This window comes from Somniosus microcephalus, chromosome 3 (genome assembly GCF_052327205.1).
Source record: "Somniosus microcephalus isolate GS21.2 chromosome 3, FLI_Smic_1.0, whole genome shotgun sequence".
NCBI lineage: Eukaryota > Metazoa > Chordata > Chondrichthyes > Squaliformes > Somniosidae > Somniosus > Somniosus microcephalus.
This window is the reverse complement of record NC_140989.1, coordinates 290,001,564-290,025,439: the sequence shown is the minus strand read 5'-3', so window position 1 is coordinate 290,025,439 and position 23,876 is coordinate 290,001,564. Positions and strand designations below refer to the sequence as shown.

General features: G+C 46.6%; 1 protein-coding gene across 1 annotated transcript in view; it reads right to left on the bottom strand.

The window, feature by feature from the left end:
• il23r (interleukin 23 receptor) overlaps window positions 1-23,876 on the bottom strand; it is a 146,793-nt gene that overhangs the window by 102,166 nt on the left and 20,751 nt on the right. The window contains exons 5-7 of the mRNA XM_085982739.1: window positions 6,681-6,850; window positions 5,406-5,560; window positions 2,334-2,493 (exon numbers count right to left, since the gene is read on the bottom strand). Coding sequence (XP_085838865.1) covers window positions 2,334-2,493; window positions 5,406-5,560; window positions 6,681-6,850 — 485 coding nt within the window. The remainder of the gene's footprint in view (window positions 1-2,333; window positions 2,494-5,405; window positions 5,561-6,680; window positions 6,851-23,876) is intronic.

Below are 23,876 nucleotides of genomic sequence, written 5' to 3'. Positions count from 1 at the left end.
TGGCGTTCTAAGAATGGGGAGGAAAATCTAAGCAGTGAAAACTGCTAACCGTCTCACTGACGCAACGTTACCGCGACAACCGCCCGAGGGAGAAGAAGAGAACCCATCGCGACGAGACGACGATGGTAGTTGAGGAGAAGGTGTGTCACAGCAGCCGCTCCAGCACCGTGCCCAGAGGCCACGTGGCGACGGAGTACCCCAAAGGACAGCAGCTCAGACCTCAAAACTCGCGATTGCTAAAACAACAGGTTTTGCTTTGGATTGGTGAGCATGAATTCCTGGCCCCTCATAGCTTAATCTAATTAGGTATTGGGGTGGGATAAGGATAAGGGGATTGTTAAAGTAGTTGTTTTCCCTCGATGTGCTGTGTGTTCCCCATTCCCTGTATATAAGTATATAGTTATAGGGCTAGATTTTCAGTATAGACAGTTTTGGGGCGCTAACCTTAGCGCCCGCCCGAAGTTAGCGCCCGCCCCAAAGTAGCGCCCCGTTGCCGGAAATTCAGTGGCTTCGCCCTAAGAGGTTGGTGGAGCGCTAAAAGAGGCATTCCACTACTATCTTTAGGCGCTAAGCCGGCGGTGCAGAGCGCAACACCCGAGCTCGGGCGCAGCGCACGGCAGACACTCTGGTGCCAGTGAGCTCTTAAAGAGGAAGGGTGCATGTGTTTTTTTCAAAGGCAGAGTCTGGGGGGGGGGAAAACAGGAGGAGGAGGAGGAGTGCCCTTTAATTTGCGCACCCCAGGGTGTGTTGCGTTCCATTTTACAAACGCTCTGGACGCCAGCCGCACAATGGGGCGGTCCGACTGAAGTTTGGATTCGGGGCGGCCAAAGGGCGTTGCACGAGGATGTGACGTCATTTTCTGCGCGCGCATCCGGGCGGCCGCTAAACTTTGTGCCGGCGCTAACGGGCAACTTAATTTGGGGCGGGGCGCAAACTGCGCTGCGCCCGGGCGCTACACGCATAGCGCCCGAAAATCACTTCTCTTAAGGCGCTAACTGCTGGCACAAGCAACTGAAAATCTAGCCCTATGCCTGTAATTGTTCTCTACCAGTAATTTTCTCATAAGACTGTGTTTTCGTTTCTGTTTTAATACGATCTTGGTTTTCTTACACCGAACCACCTGTCTACTTGAGTCTTTCTGTATCGTCGCCTGTACCTAAGTCCGGTGTCTAGAACCCAGGGGCGTGGGAGCGATTTGAACCGCTCACAGGCAGTCAGGGGCATAACTGACTGGGCGCACGCGCCACCCGCTATCCCCTACAATAGTGATTTCTGGAAGGCTATTTGACCATAGGAAGCATTATATCCAGGCCAAAATCAATCTTCACCCAACAACCACATGCATGTACTTCCAGCAGGTGTCACTGGACACTGGTCAGGAGCAGCGACACTGGCTGATTTTTTCTCTCCCTTTCTAGCCCTGAGATGCCACGACCACCACTATTCAAACTCAGATCAGCTAACAGTGCAGATCAGAGGTTCAGCCTGGGACCTAACTGGCCCATAAGGCTCAGTATCACACTGCATTTACCCACTGAGCCATGGGAAGCCAAAGTTTTATAATCTAGAGTATAAGATATGCTTGCATTACTGCCACACCCTCTCACTTTGAAAGTTGCACCTGCGCCTCACTACAGGGAGATCCTCCGCCAGGGGATAGTAGTGTACACTTTTTAAGCGCTGGTCATTCGGTGTTGGTAGCTGTCTGACCTCCTGCCTCTACAGGGGATACAATGCTGCTGTAGGCAGGAATTTTTGGAATAGGTTTGAGAGATCATGGTGCCCGATCTTGCAAAGCTATCAGAAAGATTCCTGCACATGCGCTGCATCTGTCAAGCAGCAGCAGGCAGGAGTGGCAAGTGGCGTGGAGGGGGAAGGAAGGAAGGAGAGCACCACAGGAAACTAAAGGGGCGGCGGTGGTCAAAGGGGCCACATAAACTGGTGGTGGGGGGGTGCGGTTGGGAGGGGTGGAGAACAACCGGCACAACTTTTAGACTCAGCTTTTAGACCCGGAAGGAAAGAGGCAGCCAAATACTACCCATAGCAGGAGGTGGCCTTGGCAGTGAATGTCACCTCATTTACATTAAGGAATTCCTTCCGAAGCAATTCGAAGTGTGTACAATTTTAAATTTGCTGTCTACAGCTGCTGATCTCTTCTTCTCCTCACCACCCCCCCAACCAACACACATATGCTCACACACACACACCGTCCAGCAGAATTTTGCTCAAGAAACATGTGTGTGCAGTACACATTTAATATACTTGATATAGCTGAGTACATAAGTTTATTTCCACTATCCCAATATTTAAATACATGTCAGAATTGCACTTACCTGCCTCGGGTGTTTTGTTTATAAATGACCCGCTCCAGTCACTCTGGTACTTATTGCCTCTTACGTGGCTGCAGCGGATCTGAAACTTATATTCCTTGAAGGGTTCCCAGTTGTAAAAATGACCTGAACTGCCATTGATGTTAAGTGACTTTTTAGCAACCTAAAATTGGTATCAGAAATATTACTTTCATATCAACTTTTGCTTCTCTTTTTTGAAAAAAAAACTTTCAAACAGTCAGATCACAGCATTTGCAATACAATACAACATCGCATCAACAGTGCCTTCATACTTATCAAAGAGTAAACAGCCACATTATTCAATTATCTGAATCTTTGTATCTATTCAAAGGAGCATCATGAAGAGGTAAAATTATTGGAATGTAATTTTACTAAGTGTTTATAAACAAGAGATACATAGTGACATGTATCTACTGATAGGGAAAAGCACAGTGCACAGTGCAAGAGTTTATACCACAACAGGTATCACATCTCCTGCAGATGCAAATGATGATGATAAAACGTGAATACTCTTGGTACAATACCACTCAGGTGGAATTAGCATCACTTCTTAAACTTTTAGGCCAGAAGAGGAAAAATAGAGCCATTTCAAATTAATAGATGGGAAATCTAGCCCGTTTATTTCTGACCTCATGGAAACCTGCTATTGAGAGTGTCTGCCTTCTTCCTCAGCCTTTCTCTAGGGAGGAACATGCACAATGGTCCCTTTCCTTTCAAAGGGGTTAACACTTCAGGGCATTGCTGGCAAGGCCAGCATTTATTGCCCATCCCTAATTGCTTGAGAAGGTGGTGGTGAGCCGCCTTCTTGAACCGCTGCAGTCCGTGTGGTGAAAGTACTCCTAAGGTGCTGTTAGGTAGGGAATTCAAGGTTTTTGATCCAGCGACGATGAAGGAACGGCAATATATTTCCAAGTCAAGATAGTGTGTAACTTGCACTTCCTGGTTCAGACTCTGTGCGTCTCAGTAGTCTTCAATCTGATTGATTAAGGAGATACAATGCTGCTTTCCCTGTTCACACGGTCCCAGATCCCCTGTAGAGGGCGCCGCGCTGATTTGGATTTCTAATAACCACAAGTTCCAGTGCAAAATCCCACAGAAAGCCTGTGGGCAAGCGTAAGTGTAATGAACAGATAGCGCCATACATTCACTGCTGACCACAAAACCTGGGCCAATTTAACTTCTTCTGAATGGCTGGGTTCCTACAAGTGCAGAGAGCCACTGATGCCATCTTTGTGTATCTAAAAGTCCCATCTGAAAGCCCTATCAACTTAATGAACAGGAAGAGATTTAATTCCCTGAATGTGCAGACAATGCTTGATGCTCGTCGCCTTGTTAAGAATATCAGGGAGTCACCATCATTTTTTTTATTCTCAGGAAACCCAGCATACCTACACTGCTCAGCCACAGCAGTATAACAGGATGCCTGATGGGAGAAGAGGGATACCAGTTCAGCCGTGGCTGATGACACCTTTTTGGAATGCGAGGGCAGAAGGTAAAAGTAGATCCATTATGCCTTGGGTGCTACCAGAATCACTGTGGAACAGTCCATTAGAATTCTCAAGTTCTATTTCCGGTGCTTGGACAGGTCAAGGGGAGCCCTGCAGTATAGTCTAGGAAAGGTTTCCAGAATTGTAGTGGCTTGCTTTATGCCCTGTAATTTGACCATTACAAAGAGATTGGGCCTTCTAAACACAGAATGTCAAGATGAGACTGTCACCACTTCCTGTACATGAAATCTATGCTCCTGAAACATAAATCTTTTAAAGATTGGACCTCCTGAGATCTGGGTCCTTGAGCTCCCCAGCCAAGGGCAGTCATTTATGCTCTATATGTTTCCTCATCATTCCTTCCCGCTCACTGGCGCTGTATGATTCACCCAGTGATATCCCCTTTCTTATTAGTGCCCTTGTCCCAAGTGAGTGTTTCCTGGGCTGGTGCATGAGTAAGTGAAGCAACATGGCAGAGTGGGTGAATTGGGTGGAGGGGAATAGTCCTTCTGGAGATGCCAGCTTGCTGGTCAGATAGCTCTTTCTGTAAGCGTTGAGAACCTGTGAGGAATACAAAGGACATTCATCTTAGGAAGGAGATCTCTGGCTAGTAAATCAGAAATTGTGACTGAGCAATAACAGGAGGCCTTCCAAGTCATCAGAATGTCTACAGACTGCAGAAACTCACAGTTCGATAAATGTTCCATCCCATTACCAGCCTAAACCTGGCAGCCCTCTGCCAACTTCTCCATCTCCCACCGTGTGTAGCAGAGCCTCCTCCTCATGCCTACGGAGGGGCCTGATGGGAGCCATTCCTCCATCCTTGACAGTCCTTTGCTTCTGGTTGTACACATATTTCTCTTTTGCAAAGAACACAAGGATTTAGACATGGAACAGATTAACTCGCAATGTTTTTTCATCCAGGTGTCTGCAGATGTTCCCTTGTAAAGATGTGTTCAGGTACTGGCAATGCAGCAGTCTCTTCATTTTTCAGTCAAACATTGCAGGAAATGTGATATATATGGGATCAGATGCTGGTGGGATCAAATGGGTGGGTAAAAGTCCTGCCGTTATTCACTGAAGATCCAAGGAAAATCCAGACCTATTATCAAGTTTTCAAAAGCAAAATATATTGGACACAAGAGCATCCTATGCCCTGTATTTAGTACTTTCTTATCCTAAATTAGGCTGCTGGCTGCATTAAATTCAAGGGAAAAAAGATTTTTAAGAGAGTCTGCAGCAACATACTTTTTTAATATGATGAGAAGATAAGGTAGGATTGGTTAAAAGCAGCAAAAAAGGCAGGACCATTGCTGGAGGAAGGGAGGCTGATTACAGCCATGTTTTTAACCCCACTCCAGCCACATTTTCCATTCTGTTTATGAATAGTTGGGCCAGTGTCTCCAAATGCTCAGAGCCAGACTCAGGTGTGGCTCTCAGTGTAAATGGTGTACGAGTCTGTCTGGAGAACACAAGGAAGACAAAGAGAAGCAGAGTGAGGCTGATACTTAGTCAGAAAACAATGCATGCTTTATAAACAGCATTCTGCAGCAAATCTGGAACCTACCAGAGTCCAGCTGATACTGGGATCCGATGTTATCTTATATCTCACTTCAAACTGACATTTTGCACTTGATGTTGTGTTTTTCCAGTGAATAATGGTCTTGGCTACTGAATTGTTTACAAATTCAACTTTAGTGATGTTTGGAGCGTCAGGCTTAACTATTTGAACAAAAAAGTTACAAATTGGCATTAGAATTAGAATAATATTTTCTCCAACTATTGAGTACAAAAGCTAGGAAGTTATTGCTCAGCCCTTTACAAACCACCGGTTAAGCCTCAGCTGGAGTATTGTGTTCAATTCAGGGCACCACACGCTTTAGGAAGGATCTCAAGGGAATTTCCTTTGGGACTCTCTTGATCAGCTACCATAACTTCGGCAGAAGGTCGTCAGAAACCCGTCTATGCAGTGTATCAGGGCTTTTTGCCAATATACTGCCAAAGTTACGGTGGTCGATCGAGAGAATCCCTGAGGAAATTCACAGTGGGTAACTTGTGCTGGATATAGTTCCGCAGGTGGCTGCAGCATTTTGCTTTCTTGTCCAAGTGGTTTTTCTTCAAGACTGGACAATTAGGCCCCAAAAATCCTTAGGCCAGCGATCTCAGCACTTACACCAGGATCACCTCCACTGGTGAACTCCGCCACTGACCCTGCCAAAGTCTGCGGGTCAGAAGGAGGCCCTTTCATTTGGAGAGAATTAGCAGAAGTCCACACCACTAGGGACACAACTAGGCACTCACCTTGTGTAGGTGGTTGCAAATTTCAACATAGCTGCTCGGGTCGGGTTGTTATTGGAGCTCCAGATTGGAAATTTCTTGACAGTGCTGCAAAGGGGCCACTCCAAAAAAATGTTTTTTAAAAACACAACGTGCCTCCTGTTCAGGGCATCCCCAGCATGCCATCATGGATACCTTGGAGCTAGGCCAGGACCATATGTATATGGGTCCCAACCTAATATTCATCCCTTCTGTTGTACTTGCGCCAAAGTCATAGCAGGAGTACACCGGAAGGACCACAGATTTTCAGCCCATTGGTCTGTTCAATGTTGGGGTTCATTACAACTGAAATCAATCCTGTCCGTATCCAACATCCACACAAATATGTTTTCCAGCAGGAATTATGACAACATAGACTCCTGATCAAATTTTGGGCTTTCCTAATCTGTGTGGCTCAGTAACAAGCTATGTTAAGTGTTTACCTAGTGAGTCATCAGAGGAGTGGGAGCCCTAAAAATAAAAAGGTCAATTACAATTGTAACTGCTAGAGATTGTAATACTGTACCTATATCATCGATCTCAAAAGTTAAACCCTTGGATGTTGCATTTCCTAGTTCATTCTGAGCTTGTATCCAAACCCTGTATTTAAAGGCTTCTTCAAGGTGACGTCCAGGGACAGTGATATCGCTACTTCTGGATTTTGTTGGAAATATCTGCTCTTTACCTGTTCTCACACTGTAAACACAAGATAATACAGATCTCATACTGTACTGCAGCAGTGTAAGGATGAGAAGCATTTCCGTTATGAACACAAACAAAAAGGTAACAAATTCTCTTATAATGAATGTAAAAATAATCCAAAAATGCAACGATCCTACACCATAATTCCAATATTTCTTCTAGTTCTGCATCATGAGGCCCAAATCATGGAGGGCAGTTTTTGATTATAGCTTAAATTGGGCGTGTGATGAAAGGCTAGGCCCACCCAATGACACCAGCAAGAGACCTAATCCATTTTCATGGTTGGGCCTTATTTTAATATTTAAGGTTAGTTGCCGGTGCTTAAAGATAGAAAGAAAGGAAGACTTGCATTTATATAGTGCCTTCAGGATGTTTACAGTTAATTTTGAAGTGTAGTCACCCATGTTCCCCCTAAGGTGCGTGGCCAATCATGAGGTCCTGTGCAGACCCCTCACCAGCTACTGCCGCTGGAAGAGATATAGCGCAGCAAATTTACAGGGCCCGCACAGGGAAAAGAAATTAGAGGGAACATTGGTAGTCACTGTTGTAATGCAAGAAGCACGGCAGCTAATTTGCACTGTAAGCTCCCACAAACAGCAATGTGATGATGACCACATAATCTGTTTTGATTGGTTGAGGGATAAATATTGTTCAGGAGACCCGGGAAGACACCCCTGCTCTTCTTCGAATAGTGCCTTGGGATCTTTTACATCCACGTGAGGGGGCAGACAGGTCCTCGGTCTCATCTGAAAGACAGCATCTCCAGCAACGCAGTGGATTTGCTGCTATTTCAAGGAAGCCTGCATCTTTTAAAGGGGTGGGGCATTATTTATATGTTGGATACTGGAATTTGTTTCTCACAGTTTGCTGATAAGACGATTGCAGTCTGGGCCCCCAGCTTTTTGGATAGTGCCACAGAAGTGCTCGTAGAGCAAGCCAGCAGCCGGAAGGAGGTCCTCTTCCCTAGAGATGGGCGCCAGGTGCCCAGGCAAACTGCTCAGCGGTAGTGGAGAGAGGTGGCTGAAGACAAGCATTGCTCCAAGGACCTGGCAGTAATGCCAGGAGAAATTTAATGACCTCACCAGTGTTGCTAGGACACCCCTTCACATCTCTGTTACTCTCTGCACAACTCTGCAACAGTCTACTGGAGCCCCAGAATTCCCAATACTTCTCTCCCCGGTTTCCAATGCCTTTCCTGCAACCTCCTTCTGCTTGGACTTGCACACACAGAATGTGCTCCTGATTTGCTGCTTCTCCCTCTCATCATACAAACTATTCTAAGCTGCCTCACATATGTTCAGAACCCTTCAGCAGGGCACACACTAACCTTCACATTAACTTGGAGTCATAAGGCTTTCATTTTACTGTGTGGTCATTTCTGCACAGTTTAGTTTGGGTGACATTTATTTCCAGTTTAACTTCCGCTTGCACTAGTACACACGAGCCTGACTGCCACATCCTATGCTGAATTGGTGTCCTCTAGGGTAAGCGCCCTGGAGTGCCAAACAGGACAATCCCTCATGCTGCAGCATTTCCGCTTCTCCAACTATCCAACAGGGAGTTCAGATAATGCACCGCACCATCGTTTTCCCATAGACTCCTGCCTCAACATTTATTCTGGCTGCGACTGGTTTTTGATGGCCACTTTGTTCTTTATTCTACATAGTGCTTGTCATGACTGAAAGAACAATTTTTAGATGTAGAACTTTGAAAAGGTTGAAATGTTTTGCTTCCATATACGTGAACCTATCCTCATACAAAATACACACACGTGCCCTTTTTAGCAAGGCTTAGGACAACAATCAAGAGCATTAATCATAGGCAATAAATCTGGAATTGTGCATACTCTTTCCCTATACTGCCCCACTTATAATATACTATTATACATTTTAAATGCTTTTTTACTTTACAATAAATTGATTTTTAATCTATTGGAATAAGAAACATTTGTAATATTTGTGTTTATTTGTATTCAACAAGCCAATTAGACGATCACATAGTATTACAAAGTATTTACAGCACAGAAACAGGCCATTCAGCTCAACAAATCCATGCCCGTGTTTATGCTCAACACGAGCCTCCTCCCACCTTCTTCATCTAACTCCATCAACATATCCTTCTATTCCTTTCTCCCTCATGTCTTTATCTTGCTTCTCCTTAAATGCATCCATACTATTTGCCACAACTACTCCTTGTGGTAGCAAGTTCCACATTCTAACCACTCTCTGGGTAAAGATGTTTCTCCTAAATTCCCTATTGGATTTATTAGTGACTATCTTATATTTCTGGCCCTTAGTTCTGGTCTTCCACACAAGTGGAAACATCTTTTCAGCGTCTACCCTATCAAAAGCTTTCATAATCTTAAAGACCTCTATCAGGTCACCCCATAGAGAAAAGAACCCCAGCCCGTTCAATCGTTCCCGATAGGTATAACTGTAAAGTCCGTGCCTCAATAATACACGGACTTCTAGAGAACAGTTTAACAGGTACTTTACTGAACAAGAGGCAGCTTGAAACTGAAACTACAGAAGCCTGCTAGGGCCTTTTATACAGGGGTGGTCACTGCCGGTACTGCAGTCTAAGACCAGTTATTCCCTTAAAGGTACATACACAACCCAATTCCTCCCCTTTTAGATAAACAGTACATAACATTCATTTAACAACTAAATAATAACTAATTACAATTACAATTTTCTCAGTAATATATACATCAACTGAAATAGTCATTTATAAGTTCAGTCTTTGAGGAGGCTTCCTGATCCGGAATGGATAGCGCCTTTCTCGAGTATCCTGTTCTGGCGGTGGAGTCAATTCTGGCTCATTGTCATTGGTTGGTTCGTCAGCTTCCAATACCCCTGCTTCTGAGGTAGACGCAATCTGTACTTTGGGCTCATTACCAGGTGCACATGCTTGTGGTACAGGTTTGGCTTGTTCCTGTGACTCTAGAATCTGGTCAGCATGGCGTCTCACGATGCTCTCTCCAACGTCCACTGTGTACATTAGTGGTCCCTGCTGTGTGCATATCGTGCCTGGCTGCCATTTTTCTGTTCGGTAATCGCAGGCCAAGACTGGTTGCCCTATCTTGAAGCTCCTGGTTGGCTTCTCATTTATGTGCTGGAACTGCTTATCCTCAACATCTCATCTTATGTTTGGTTTGAGCAAATCCAAGCGACATCTTAGTCTCCGGTTGAAAAACAGTACGGCTGGAGTTTGGTTGGTTACTGCATGTGTCGCATTCCGGTAAGCAAACAGAAAGTTATCCACCTTGTGTTGCAGTGGTATGTCGTCATTATACATTGCCTTTATGGCCTTTTTAAAGGTCTGAACAAACCTCTCAGCCAATCCATTTGTGGCTGGATGATATGGGGCAGATGTGTAATGTTTCACCCCATTATTCTTCAGGAACCTCCGGAAATCCTCAGACACAAACTGTGGGCCATTGTCGGAACAGATCTGTTCTGGCAACCCATTCCTGGCGAAGATGGTCCTTAGGACTGCAATAGTTTTCTCCGTGGTGGTGGTGGACATTTTAATGGCCTCTGGCCATTTCGAATGCGCGTCCACAGCGATTAGAAACATTGGCCTAGAAATTCAGTGGGCCTTGCACCCACTTAGCGCCTAAAGAGGTCTTTTGCGCCAGCGGGGTGGTAGCGCGGAAATTGAGTGCAGCGGTATTGGCGGCAGTAGCCGTTAGCGCTGCGCTGGGACCGATGACGTCATCGGTGTGCGCGGTGGCCCGTAACGCCCCGAAACTGCGCCAATCCCCATATTTATTTGCGCCCGCCTCCTCCGAAGCGGGCGCAAACAGCGAACAGAAAACGGGGCCGTCCTGCTGCCATAGTGGGGCGCTTTAAAGCTGAAGGTGCGGCCGGCCGCTTTTTCGGCGGCCGCCTGCCCGCACCTCCTTCCCTGGCCTCCTCCACCCCCCCCCCGCGGCATTGCCGGCTGGTTTCCGTGGAGCCCGGCACTTCTCCGTTGTGCCGGGCTCTTTTGCCGGCACTCGCGATCGGGGCTCCGGCCGTTGCAGGCACCTCCCCCTTAAGAGAAGGAGGAGGCCTGCAGTACCGCAGCCTGCCGCACCGCATCGGGTGGCGATGCGGCAACTAGCGCGCCGATATTCAGTTGCAGCGCCCCAAACGGAGGCGGGTACACCCTGGTATAGCGCCCGCTTCCGAATTGGGGCGCAGAAGACGAATATACGGCATGCGCTAATGCCTCCCCGCCCAGCGCTAACTTTTGGGCGCGAGCGAGCTGCCCGCGCCCAAGTGAATTTCTAGGCCATTGAGTCCATAAATTGACCAGCGAGTCCATAAATTGACCAGCGAAATCAATGTGTACCCATTGCCATGGAGATGAGGGCCACTCCCATGGATGTAGTGGGGCCTGTGGTGGAGCGTTTTGGACCTTCTGGCATCCTGTGCATCTCTTGGTCATATCCTCGATTTCTTTATCGATTCCCGGCCACCACACAAACGCCCTGGCTAGGCTCTTCATTTTTACCCCTCCCAGATGACCCTCGTGAAGCTCATTGAGTACTCCATCTCTCAACTTGGGTGGAATTACCACTCGGGATCCACACACCAAGGTTCCCCGGCACACTGACAGCTGTTCCCTCCTTGGCGAGAATGCTGGCAACAGTGAGTCACCATATGCTGGCCATCCCTTCACCGTCAAATCATAGACCCGAGAGAGTGTCGGGTCATTTCAGGTTTCCTTCTCAATACTTGCGTTTGTAACAGGCAAACATTCGACTATGGTCGCATGGAATATCTCCACCGGGTCCACTGCAGGTGCTTCTTCCACCGTAGGCAACGGTAGGCGCGACAGCCCATCAGCGTTTCCATGTTGTTTCGTACCTTTGTACTCTATGTCATACTGATGTGCCCCTAGAAAAAGTGACCATCTTTGCAGCCATTGCGCCGTCATCACCGGAACGCCCTTCTTTGGGTTAAAAATTGAGACCAGGGGTTGATGATCAGTCAGTAGGGTGAATTTCTGCCCGTGCAGATAGTGATTGAACTTCTTCACCCCCCACACCAGGCTGAGGGCCTCCCTGTCAATCTGGGCGTAGTTACACTCGGCTGAGGTTAGCGAGCGCGATGCAAAGGCTATTGGCCTCTCTGAACCGTCACAGAATTTGTGTGACAGCACCGCTCCAATGCCGTAAGGCGACGCATCACATGCCAACCGAATCGGTAGTGTTGGGTTGTAGTGGGCCAATACTTCTTTTGAAGTGATTTGGCATTTACATTCCTGAAAGGCACGCTTACACTCATCACTCCATTTCCATGTTACACCAGTTTGAAGGAGGGCGTTCAGTGGGTGCAGAATTGTAGATAAATTCGGCAAGAACTTATGGTAGTAGTTCACCAACCCGAGGAACAACCTCAGTTGCGACACATTTTCTGGTGCTGAAGCCTTGACTACAGCCTCAATCTTGTCCGGCGACTTATGCAACCCTTCCTCATCAATCATGTGGCCACAATACGAGATTTGTCTCCTGAAGAACTCGCATTTGGGACGGTTGGCTCGTAGCCCATATTCCTGCAATCTCGTGAGCACCTGTTCCAGGTTGGCAAGGTGTTCATTGTCATTTTCACCCGTAACCAGGATGTCGTCCAAATAACACTGGGTCCCCGGGATCCTTTGCAGGACTTGTTCCATTGCCCTCTGCCACATAGCCGGGGCCGATGCTACCCCAAATACCAGTCGATTGTACTGGTAAAGGCCTTTGTGAGTGTTTATCGTGAGGTATTTCCTAGATGCTTCTTCCACCTCCATTTGTAGATACGCTTGAGCCAGGTCAATCTTTGTAAAACGTTTCCCTCCAGATAGTGAGGCGAAAATATCTTCTATCCGCGGAAGTGGATACTGTACTGTGTGCAGGACTGGGTTCACAGTCACCTTGAAGTCCCCACAGATGCGAACCTTCCTTGGCTCCCCAGGCGTGCTGCTCAATGCTTTCTTCATTACAGGAACGATGGGTGTGGCCCACTCGCTCCAGTCCACCTTAGACAGCACCCCTGAATGCTCCAGACTCTCCAGTTCAGCTTCCACAGCTGGGCGTATCGTGTATGGCACCGGTCTGGCCTTGAAAAATTTTGTGGTTGCGTTACCCTCAATCTTTATGGTTGCCTTTACTCCTTTTAGAGTCCCAAGTCCTTGTTGGAACACCTCTTCCGCGTCAGATAGAATTTGTGACAGACGTCCAGGTGCGACGTCATCATCTTTTTTGTCAGTCACCGTTAGTGCCAGAATGGAATGCCAATCCAATTGTAGTCTTCGGATCCAGTCACATCCCAATAATGGTGGTCCTCCATCTCGTAGTATATACATGTATAGTTTCTGTGTTTCCTTTCCGTTATATTCAACTGGCACCCTTATTTTTCCTCTGGGGTAGACCTTTTGCCCCGTGTATGTCTTCAATACAATGGACGTGTCCTTTAAGGGTATGTGTGAGAATAGCCGCTCATAGTCTCGTCAATTCATGACAGTTAGGGCTGATCCTGTGTCCAATTCCATCTTCACTGGGGACCCTACTATCATGAGGGTGACCCAAATGGTTCGGTGATCTTCTTTTGCGATCACGTTGTGTAACTTTAAACAACTTAGTCGCCTGCTCCCCGAGTCCTTATCACTCTCCTGATCTTCTGAACTACTGTCAGTTTCTTTACTTTCCTGTACTGTTCCTTAGTAGTTCTTGTAGTGTTGGTTTTCTTTCCCGACTTGCAGACTCTTGCTATGTGTCCCATTTTCCCCGCATTGCCTGCATATTTTGTCTTTAACCCAGCAGTCCTTCTGCTCATGGGTTGTTCTGCCGCAGCGATAGCACTTTTTGGCTCCATACGCCATTTCGTTAGCGCTGTATTCTTGTGGTTTCTGTTGTATTTCCGCAGCTCCCCGTGCTGCTGCTTCATAGGATACTGCCACGCTGAAAGCCTGTTCTAGCGTCAGGTCCTTTTTTGAAAGTAGTCGTTCCTGGGTTCCTTCACTCTGGAGCCCGCAGACAAACTTATCCCGTAAGGTGTCTGCCAGTCCTGCTCTGAACTGGCAGTGCTTCGATAACTTGCGTAGTTCCGTAAGATAGTCAGCATTGCTCTCATCTTTGTGCTGGTTTCTTTTATGGAACTTGAATCTTTCTGCTATCAGCAGTGTAGGGCTTAGATGTTCCTGTAAGATATGAACAATCTCCTCAAAACTTTTCTCCATTGGTTTAGCTGGGGTAATTAAATTCCGCAATAGGCCGTACGTACTCGCACCCATCAGATTTAATAATACCGACGCCCTCTTTCCATCAGCCACCTCATTTGCCTTGCAGTACACTTCAATTCTTTCCACATACGTGGTCCAGTCTCCTACCTCGTTGTCGAAAGCAGTGATACTGCCACTTTTCGGCATCTTGGGCGATTTAAAATGGCGCCTCCCGCGCTTTTGCTTCTTCCCCTTACTGCCACGCTGCTCCTAGCGTTCTACGGGGTAATGGCGGCGACCCGCAGCTTTGGCGCGTCTCGCTTTCCTTCCCCCCATTTAGTTTCTCTCCGCTGTCCTGTTGTCGAGCACCGACCGCGCCCTGTGCACGCCACCCTCTCTCTCTTGTTTTCTTTTCCTGGCGACGCTGCGCGGCCCGATTTGTAGAGCCGCTTGATTGAGCTTGAGCCCGCCGCAGTCCGGAAGGGTCAGCGCGCTACCTGCTACCAGCACGATTCGCTTGAACCACAGTCTCTCCCGCAATTCTCCAAACACCGATGGATTCTTTGGGCGGTTGCCCTCGGTCGACGCCCGTTGCTCAGACTACGACCTTCCAGGGCCTTCCTTTCAGGCGAGATCCCCGTGAGATGATGCCACACTGCAGGTGAGTTCGAACTTACTCGTCGCCACTGTAAAGTCCGCGCCTCAATAATACACGGACTTCGGGAGAACAGTTTAACAGGTACTTTACTGAACAAGAGGCAGCTTGAAACTGAAACTACAGAAGCCTGCTAGGGCCTTTTATACAGGGGTGGTCACTGCCGGTACTGCAGTCTAAGACCAGTTATTCCCTTAAAGGTACATTACACACCAATAACCTCTCTGTTCAATCACCTTCACAGCAGCACACTCCCCCATTGATGGTCCTCAGTGCCTGTCCCGGCTACAGCTTCTATTTGATGCTGCTGTTTCACCCCAGGAGTAGACTCTGTGCTGTAAGCAAGAATTCCCAATCTATTGCAAGACCAAGGGATCCCATATATAGGCTGCAACACAAGGTCGTCTCCTGGAATACAGCAGCAATATTAGGTTGGACAGTGGTGAGAAGATTATTAAGGAGCAGAGTGGTAGCAGTTTCCCAGACAGATCCCTTAAGGCAGCAAATCAGTTGTTGGATTCTGATCTTGCCAATTTGGGGTTAAAAAGTGTATAGATTTGTGCACTGTGTGAACAGTGGTTACTTTCCAGGAGAAAGGAAAGGAAAGGAAAAAAAAGGAAAAAAGGACGGACTGACCGACCGAGCAACTGGGACAGACAGGAAGGACAGAGAGGAAGGACAGACAGGAAGGACAGCCAACCGGATGTCCCAAAGCGCTTTACAGCCAATGAAGTACTTTCTGAAGTGCAGCCACTGTAACCATGTGAAGTGCTTGTCTATGCCATGTTCGTATTACTATTCTAAGTTTGTATTTACCACTCTGTCCTTTTTGTGCCTTTGTAAGATCTCCTCAGAATTCCAGAGCTGGTCCCTTCCAGCACTTGCCTGACAATAGCCCAGGAGAAGTAGCAGTGCAGCTAACACCCCATCACTGTACTTAAGACTACTCACTCACCAGATCAGATACATCCACGCGGGACAGGCAGCAGAAGGGCAGCACAGCTGGTGAGTCATAGAGCATGGTGGACAGGAGTAGGATCAGGAACAAGGAGCCCTTTGCCAGAAGGTGAGTTCACCTCCCTCCCCCAGCAAATTAAAACTCCGGCCCAGCTTTTAATAGAAGGATAATTTCTGAGCACATTCTGGGGTCATTTTTGGATCTGCAAAAACCTTCCTACAAGTGGCAGCTAGTATGGAGTAGCCCAGCAGTCATATAAATGGGGTGCTGAAGATTGGCTTACAGAACCTGTAGACATTGTTAGATAGAATGACAATTCCAGGGTCATCAGCAGCATAGCTCCCTGCCAGAGAGGTCATGATTACAGCTGCCATCCAGGCCTTGGGCTGTATTATCACCAAATGAAAGGGCATGGTTACTGATGGGCTTGCTCAAATGAAATGTGAGATAGGGACGGATTTCTGAGGAGCTCTGGAATTCTGAGGCGATCTTACAAAGGCACAAAAAGGACAGAAATCTGTCCCTATCTCACGTCTCATTTGGGCAAGCCCATCAGTAACATCTGCATGTTCATCTAGCAACATAGGAACAGGAGTAGGCCATTCAGCCCCTCGAGCCTGTTCAGCCGTTCAATTAGATAATGGCTGATCTTTAGTTCCGTAACCCTTAATACCCTTGCCTAACAAAAATTTATCAATCTCAGTTTTGAGATTTTCAATTGACCTAGCCTCAACAGCTGGAGAGAGTTCCTGATTTTCACTACCCATTCTGCCCCTCAACATTATCCCTTGCATCACTTGCTTTCTCATTCCCATGCACCACCTCAGATACTTTCACCTGAGGAACATAGAGAGTGTAAATGGTGTCTGGCCCCCAGCCATTCCCTGTGGCAGTCTATTCTCTGATGCCTCTCTATGTGGAAAAATAAACTAACATCTTTTGCCTTGATCACAAAAGTTCACCAAAATAGTGCAGCACTATTGCTCACGGTGATACATTAAAAAAATCAAAGTTACCATTTTGAGACCTTCTGTTTCAGTTTGACAAGCCTGTAATTGAGGTTAATTACCAGAGGAACTCATGGTTTAACACTTGATCAGTTCTTCTTGTAATCAGTACTTCAAATGCAATCGAAATGCGATGACAGTTTGGTTTTGTGGCTAGAATTGTCCTGGCCACAAATAATATTTTTAAAGAAACACTTCTATGCGCCAGCAATAGATTCATAAATGGATCTAATGAAGTGAGATAACTTACTGCTCAATGACCAAATTACCACCATTTAGGATGCTGTGAATGCAAAATGTTATTTGGTTTTGTGGGTGCAACTTCTCTGACCACAATGAACATTTCCACAGAACAGCACTTTAAGTGCCAGTAATAGGAAAGTTTCAATTTAAAAAATAAGCTTGCAATATTGGTAAAGGCTGAAAAAATCAGCGTGCAACGCCCACACCTGAAACAAGCATATGCAAATAAGGGGCGTAATGCCTGTTTGAGGCCCCATTGCAAGATTGTTTTGCCCTAAAGCAGCCGGTGCTCAGGAAAACCTGGCCTATATATAGTGCTTCCTCCAGGCCCAACAATCTACCCAGTAAACTCGCCCCCACCCCCCGCCGCGATCTGTCTGCTCTCTCCCCCACCATCGGACCCCCCGACCACCATCGGACACTCCGACCACCATCGGACCCCCTCCCGAACACCATCGGACACTCCGACCACCATCGGACCCCCTCCCGAACACCATCGGACACTCCGACCACCATCGGACCCCTCCCCCCGAGCACGGTCGGACACTCCGACCACCATCGGACCCCTCCCCCCGAACATGGTCGGACACTCCGACCACCATCAGACCCCTCCCCCCGAACACCATCGGACACTCCGACCACCATCGGACCCCCCTCCCCCCGAACACCGTCGGACCCCCCGATCACCATCGGACCCCTCCCCCCAAACACCGTCGGACACTCCGACCACCATTGGACCCCTCCCCCCGAACACCGTCGGACACTCCGACCACCATCGGACACTCCGACCACCATCGGACCCCCCCCACCGAACACTGTCGGACACTCCGACCACCATCGGACCCCTCCCTCCCCCGAACACGGTCGGACACTCCGACTACCATCGGACCCCTCCCCCCAAACACCGTCGGACACTCCGACCACCATCGGACACCCCCCCCGACCACCATTGGACACTCCCCGAACACCGTCGGACACTCTGACTACCATCGGACCCCCCCTCCCACCCCGAACACCGTCGGACACTCCGACCACCATCGGACCCCCCCCCCCACCGAACACCATCGGACACTCCGACCACCATCGGACCCCCCCCCACCGAACACCATCGGACACTCCGACCACCATCGGACCCCCCCCACCGAACACCATCGGACCCCCTCCTGAACACCATCGGACCCCTCAGCGATCGGAACCCCCCCCCCAGCGCAATCGGGACCCACCCGCGATTGGGATCCCCCCGCAATCAGGACCCCTCCTCCCCACCCCCGCGATCGGGACCTGCCCACGATCTTTCCTACTCCCCCGCTACACCTTTTGGATCTCCTCGGCTGCAACCTTGTGCTGCAGGCTTCCTCGCCCAACAGGCCTCCAGGCTGGCTGTAGGTGGGAACCCAACAGAAAACATTTTTGTTTTATAACGCTCCTGTGAAGCGCCTTGGGACGTTTTACTACATTAAAGGCGATATATAAATACAAGTTGTTGTTGTAATTACATAGACATATTGATTTGTACGTTGAAATAGATCATGTTGATAGTTGGCCTATTATTTATTGGATCCATGCAGTAAGGACTGTTACTTCAAAGTTTAAACTGCAGTACAGATTATTATTCACACCATCCTCACAAACCTGGTCCTCAGTTTGATCCCTTTGGGTAGAAATCCAGGCAGTGCCATTGCACCACCAGAAATGCTATCGGTGGGGCAGAACTTCTGCCTGTTGCTTTGACTTATCCATGAACCTGACCCAAATCCTTGGAATGGGATCATTTAGAATCATAGAATCTTACAGCACAGAAGGAGGCCATTCGGCCCATAATGCCTGGCTGGCTCTGTGAAAGAGCTGTCCAATTTAGTCCCACCCCAGCCTTTTCCCCACAACCCTGCAAATTAGTCCTCTTCGAATACATGTCCATTTGCCTTTTGAAAGTTCCTGTGGAATCTGCTTCCACCATTCTTTTAGATAGTGATTCCAGATCTTAACGACACTCTATGAACAAAATTCTCCTCATTTCCCCCCTAGTTCTTTTGCCAATTATTTTAAATCTGTGATCTCTGGTTACCAATGCACTTGCCAGAGGAAACAGTTTCTCCCTTTGCTCTATCAAAATCTCACATAATTTTGAATACCTCTATTAGGTCTCCCCTTAACCGTCACTGTTCTAAGGAGAACAACCCCAGCTTCTCTGCACAGAGCGGGATTAAATGCAGTGGACTTGAACAGAGTGTTTTATTTGAGCATTTGGAAAGAGTGGGAATTTGGAGAAGAGGGGGGAGGAGTTGCTGCTTTTTGCCTACACTACTTGTAGTGTTTGTGTTACAGGGAGATATTTAATTTCAGTACCCTTAACTTAATCTGGATCAAGTAAGTAGTCGAGAAACTACACTGTAAACTAAGTTAACTAATTACAAATTAAATTAAATTAAATTAAATCAAGGTCATATAGGGATGGCAGTGCAGGTGGTGTGCCGCAACTGCAGCATGTGGGAGTTTGTGGAGAACACTGTGATCCTGGACAACCATGTTTGCAGTAAATGCCTGCTACTTGAGGAACTTCAGCTCAGAGTTTTTGAGCTGGAGTCTGAGGTGCAGATATTGTGGGGCATCAGGGATGGGGAGAGTTACCTGGACACTTTGATTCAAGAGGCAGTCACACCCCTTAGGTTAGGTAGTGGTACAGGTTTGGTTAGTGGACAGGGACAGGAGGGTGTGACTGCAACTCAGGCAGGTAAGGGGACCCCGGGTGCACTGCTGGAGGAGCCTCAGCCTTTGTCCTTGTCCAACAGGTATGAGGATCTTGCTGCCTGTGTGGATGAGGGAAAAGCCTGCAGGATGGATGAGCAAGCTGACCGTGGCACCATAGTGCAGGAGGCCATTCAAGTGGGGGGAGTGAAAGGGAATGTAGTTGTGGTAGGGGACAGTATAGTCAGCGGGATAGATACTGTTCTCTGAAGCTGCGACCGAGAGTTCCAAAGGTTGTGTTGCCTGCCCGGTGCCAGGATTAAAGACATCTCCTCACAGCTGGAAGAGAACTTGGGAGTGTGAGGGGGAGGATCCAGTTGTCATGGTCCACGTAGGAACCAATGACATAGGTAGAACTAGGAATGATGTTCTGCTGAGGGAGTTTGAGGAGCTAGGATCCAAATTAAAAAGCAAAGCCTCAAAGGTAATAATCTTTGGATTGTTACCTGAGCCACGTGCAAATTGGCATAGGGACAAACAGATTAGAGGTTTAAGTGCGTGGCTCAAAGAGTGGTGTGGGAGGAAGGGGTTTCAGTTCATGGGGCACTGGCACCAGTACTGGGGAAAGAGGGAGCTGTTCCATTGGGATGGGCTCCACTTAAACCGGGCTGGGACCAGTGTCCTGGCGAAGCGAATAACTAGGGCAGGAGACAGGGCTTTAAACTAATGAAGGGGGGGGGGGTAGGATTCAAGAAAGAGTAAATTTAAAAGCAGCGAGAGAAATGTCAAGACTCTAGAACAGAGTAGAGTTTAGGGTAAAAATAAGCAGAGTGGGTCAGGAAAGGACAGAGAGAGTAACAAAAGTAATTAGGCATCAGTGACTAAGGTGACATCAGGGAAAAATAGAAATAAGTCAAAGCTAAAGGCACTATATCTGAATACGTAAAGCATTCACAACAAAATAGATGAATTAATAGTGCAGATAGAAATTAACAGGTTAGATCTAATAGCCATTATGGCGACGTGGTTGCAAAGTGGCCAAGGTTGGGAACTAAATATTCCAGGATACTTAACTTTTAGAAGAGATAGACAAAATGGAAAAGGAGGAGGGGTAGCCCTGATAATAAAGGATGGGATAGAGACAGTGGAGAGAAAGGATTTTAGCTCCGAAAATTAAGAAGTAGAATCAGTTTGGGTGGAGCTAAGAAACAGCAAGGGGCAGAAAATATTGGTGGGTGTTGTTTATAGGCTCCCAAACAGTAGCTGTAATGTAGGGTAGAGTATAAATCAGGAAATTAGAGGTGCATGCAACAAGGGTAATACAGTAATCATGGGAGACTTTATTCTACATATAGACTGGGCAAACCAAATTTGCAGTAATAGTGTGGAGGACAAATTCATGGAATGTATGCAAGATAGTTTTCTAGATCAGTATGCTAAGGAACCAACTAGGGAACAGGCTATTTTAGATCTAGTATTGTGCAATGAGAAAGGGTTAATTAATAATCTCATAGTAAAGGGGCCTTTAGGGAAGAGTGACCATAATATGATATAATTTTATATTGAGTTTGAAAGTGATTTAGTTAAATCCGAAACTAGGGTCTTAAATGTAAACAAAGCAAACTACGTAAGTATGAGGGGCGAGTTGGCTAAGGTAGATTGGAAACTACATTAAATGGTATGACAGTAGATAAGCAATGGCTAGCATTTAAAGAATCAATACATAATTTACAACAAATATACTTTCAAGACACAAAAACCCCACAGGAAAAGTGGTCCAAACGTGGTTAACAAGAAAAATTAAAGATAGTGTTAGATCAAAGGAAGAGGTTTATATTGCTGCCAAAAATAGTAAACCTGAGGATTGGGAGGATTTTAGAATTCAGCAAAGGAGGACCAAAAAATTGATAAAGAAATTGAAAATAGAATATGAGAGTAAATTAGTGAGAGACATAAAAACCGACTGCAAAAGCTTCTATAGGTATGTAAAAAGGAAAAGATTAGCGAAAGTAAATGTGGGTCCATTACAAGCTGAGACAGGAGAAATTATAATGGGGAATAAGGAAATGGCAGAGAAATTAAGCAAGTACTTTGTATCTGTCTTCATGGAAGATGCAAAAAACTTCCCACAAATAGTGGAGAACGAAGGTTCTAGCGAGAATTAGGAACTGAAAGAAATTAGTATTAGTAAAAAAAATGGTACTGGAAAAATTAATCGAACTGAAAGTCGATAAATCCCCTCGACCTCATGGCCTACATCCTAGGGTTTTGAAAGAGGCGGCTATAGAGATAGTGGATACATTGGTTGTCATTTTCCCAAATTCCACAGATTCTAGAACGGTTCCCGCGGATTGGAAGGTGGCAAATGTAACGCCACTATTTAAGAAAGGAGGGAGAGAGAAAACGGGGAACTACAGACCAGTTACCCTGACATCAGTATTAGGGAAAATGCTAGAATTTATTATTAAGGATGTGGTAACAGGGCACTTCGAAAATAATAATAGGATTGGGCAGAGTTAATAGATTTATGAACGGGAAATCGTGTTTGACAAATTTGTTAGAGTTTTTTGAGGTTGTAACTAGCAGGTTAGATAAGGGGGAACCAGTGGATGTGGTGTATTTGGATTTTCAGAAGGCATTCGATAAGGTGCCACACAAGAGGTTATTAAACAAAATTAGGGCTCATGAGATTGGGGGTAATATACTAGCATGGATTGAGGAATGGTTAACGGAGAGAAAACAGTAGGAATAAACTAGTCATTTTTGGGCTGGCAGGCTGTAACTAGTGGGGTACTGCAAGGATCAGTGCTTGGGCCTCAGCTATTCACAATCTATATCAATGATTTGGATGAGAGGATCAAATGTAATATATCCAAGTTTACTGATGATACAAAGCTGGGTGGGAATGTAAGTTGTGAGGAGGATGCAAGGAGGCTTCAAGGAGATATAGACAAGCTAAGTGAGTGGGCAAGAACATGGCAAATGGAATATAATGTGGAGAAATGTGAAGTTATCCACTTTGGTAGGAAAAATAGAAAAGCAGTGTATTTTTTAAATGGTAAGAGATTGGGAAATGTAGACGTTCAGAGGGACCTGGGTGTCCTTGTACATGAATCACTGAAAGTTAACATGCAGGTACAGCAAGCAATTAGGAAAGCAAATGGTATGTTGGCCTTTATTACAAGAGGATTTGAGTATAAGAGTAAAGACATCTTACTGCAATTATATAGGGCCCCCTGGTGAGACCACACCTGGAGTATTGTGTACAGTTCTGGTCTCCTTACCTAAGAAAGGATATACTTGCCATAGAGGGAGTGCAACGAAGGTTCACCAGACTGGTTCCTGGTTGGGGGGACTGTCCTGTGAGGAGAGATTGAGTAGACTAGGCTTATATTCTCTAGAGTTTAGAAGAATGAGAGGTGATCTCATTGAAACATACAAAATTCTTACAGGGCTTGACAGGGTAGATGGAGGGAGGATGTTTTTCAATGGCTGGGGAGTCTAGAACCCGGGGTCACAATCTCAGAATAAGGGGTCAGCCATTTGGGACTGAGATGAGGAGAAATTTCTTCACTCAGAGGGTGGTGAATCTTTGGAATTCTCTACCCCAGAGGGCTGTGGAGTCTCAGTCGTTGAGTATATTCAAGACAGAGATCAATAGATTTTTGGATATTAAGGGAATCAAGGGATATGGGGATAGTGCAGGAAAGTGGAGATGAAGAAGATCAGTCATGATCTTATTGAATGGCAGAGCAGGCTCGAAGGGCCAAATGGCCTACTCCTGCTCCTATTTCTTATGTTATGTGCTCCAATCTCTCCACATAACTGAAGTCTCTCATCCCTGGTATAATCCTGGTAACCTCCTCTGTACCCTCTCCAAGGCCTTGACATCCTTCCTAAAGTGTGGTGCCCAGAATTGTACACAATACTGCAGTTGAGGCCTATCCAGTGATTTGTAAAAGTTTAGCATGACTTTCTTATTTTTGTATGCAATGCCCCTATTTACAAAGCCAGGTATGCCATACCCTTTCTTAACCGCCTTATCAGCTTGCCCTGCTACCTTCAAAGATTTGTGAATATGCATCCTCAGGACACTCCACTCTTACATCCCCCTCAAAATAGTACTATTTAGATTATACTGCCTCTCCATATTGTTCATCCCAAAGTGCATCGCTTCACACTTATCTGTCTTAAATTGCATCTGCCATATGTCTGCCCATTTCACCAGTCTGTCTATGTTCTCCTGAAGTCTGCTACTATTGTGCTGACTACTACGTTGCC